Source organism: Cyprinodon variegatus, unplaced genomic scaffold (assembly GCF_000732505.1).
Source record: "Cyprinodon variegatus isolate N-32 unplaced genomic scaffold, C_variegatus-1.0 Scaffold1307, whole genome shotgun sequence".
Lineage (NCBI taxonomy): Eukaryota > Metazoa > Chordata > Actinopteri > Cyprinodontiformes > Cyprinodontidae > Cyprinodon > Cyprinodon variegatus.
The window spans coordinates 26,740-27,933 of NW_015151760.1; the positions used below are offsets into that span (position 1 = coordinate 26,740).

General features: G+C 35.6%; 1 protein-coding gene across 1 annotated transcript in view; it reads left to right on the forward strand.

Moving 5' to 3' along the window:
- The window catches only part of nsun4 (NOP2/Sun RNA methyltransferase family member 4), an 8,925-nt gene that overhangs the window by 1,299 nt on the left and 6,432 nt on the right, over positions 1–1,194 (forward strand). The window contains 1 exon segment of the mRNA XM_015402150.1: positions 353–622. Coding sequence (XP_015257636.1) covers positions 353–622 — 270 coding nt within the window.

A 1,194-nucleotide genomic window follows, 5' to 3' on the forward strand; every position in this document is an offset into this window, starting at 1 on the left:
AAGTTATTTGAACATATTAAACCTATATTATTCTAAATTACTCTCTAAACATTTATTTTTTTGAATGAGAATTTTCTCATTTTAAAAAAAAAACCTATTTTCTACAAATGTCCTGATATCTAAAGTGTTTTTACTTTCAAAACGAACACATTTCTCTCCATACTGGCAGAACCTCATCTGTTATTCAAGAGGGAAGAGAAGGAAAAAACATCTTGAATAACAAATAAAAGTAAGAGTGTATGGAGTCAGAAAGGGTTCTTCTTCTTCTCATCGTGAGGTTTTATGGTTTGCAAACCAGTTTAAAGTGCATTACTGCCACCAACTGATAACAAATGTCTATAATCTCCTACAGGCTACCACACTTCCCAAACATCCTCCCACCAGACTGGCCCTTCAGCACTTTGATGCCACCTACAGCGCCCAGCTTGGGGACCTGTGGCCCTCAGTCCGAGTGGCCCTGCTGTCAGAGAGGAAGTACGGAGCCCTCCTCAATAATTTCTGTCATAGTCCAGATCTGGAGGAACTTCAGGCTCAGGGCTGCAGAGACTTCATTAGCAGCGGACAGGGTAGGTGAGCGGCTCCGCTACGTCTGCATCAGGCTGGTTTATGGCCTTTAGCTGCAGTGAATAAAGCTCCACAGGGGGAAACAATATGGAGTGAATTTTGGTCCATTATGTTGCAAGCAAAGAAAATACAACCCTGAAATAAAAATTTGAAAAATATTTTAATTAGAAAATAGGTTTTGAGATTAACTTTGCTGCTTTGTCAGATTTTGTTTCCACTTTTTTTTCTTTTGCAGATTTAATTTTAGTTTTCTAATTTTGAAAATGCAGTTTTCCAGACCACAGCCTCTTCATTTCTGGAGGCTGGATTTTCTCTTAAATGAGGAGTGAAGACACATTTCTATTGATCTGCTGGGCGTTAGCATTAGCGTTAATATTTTGATTGGTTAATGAGCCTTTGGATTGAAGTGAAAAGAATGTGATCCATGAAATGCAGTCAGAAAAGAACGAAATTTGTAAAACTATGAAAATAGAAATATGAGGTGAAAAAAATAAAATACAATCTGTAAAACAATCTGAAAGTGTAATTAAAGAGGTAAAATTGAAATAATGGAGAAAAACATAAAAAATAAAAACTGTTTGGAAATGCAATATAAATGTATATGAAGAGAAAATAAAAAATAAATTAAAA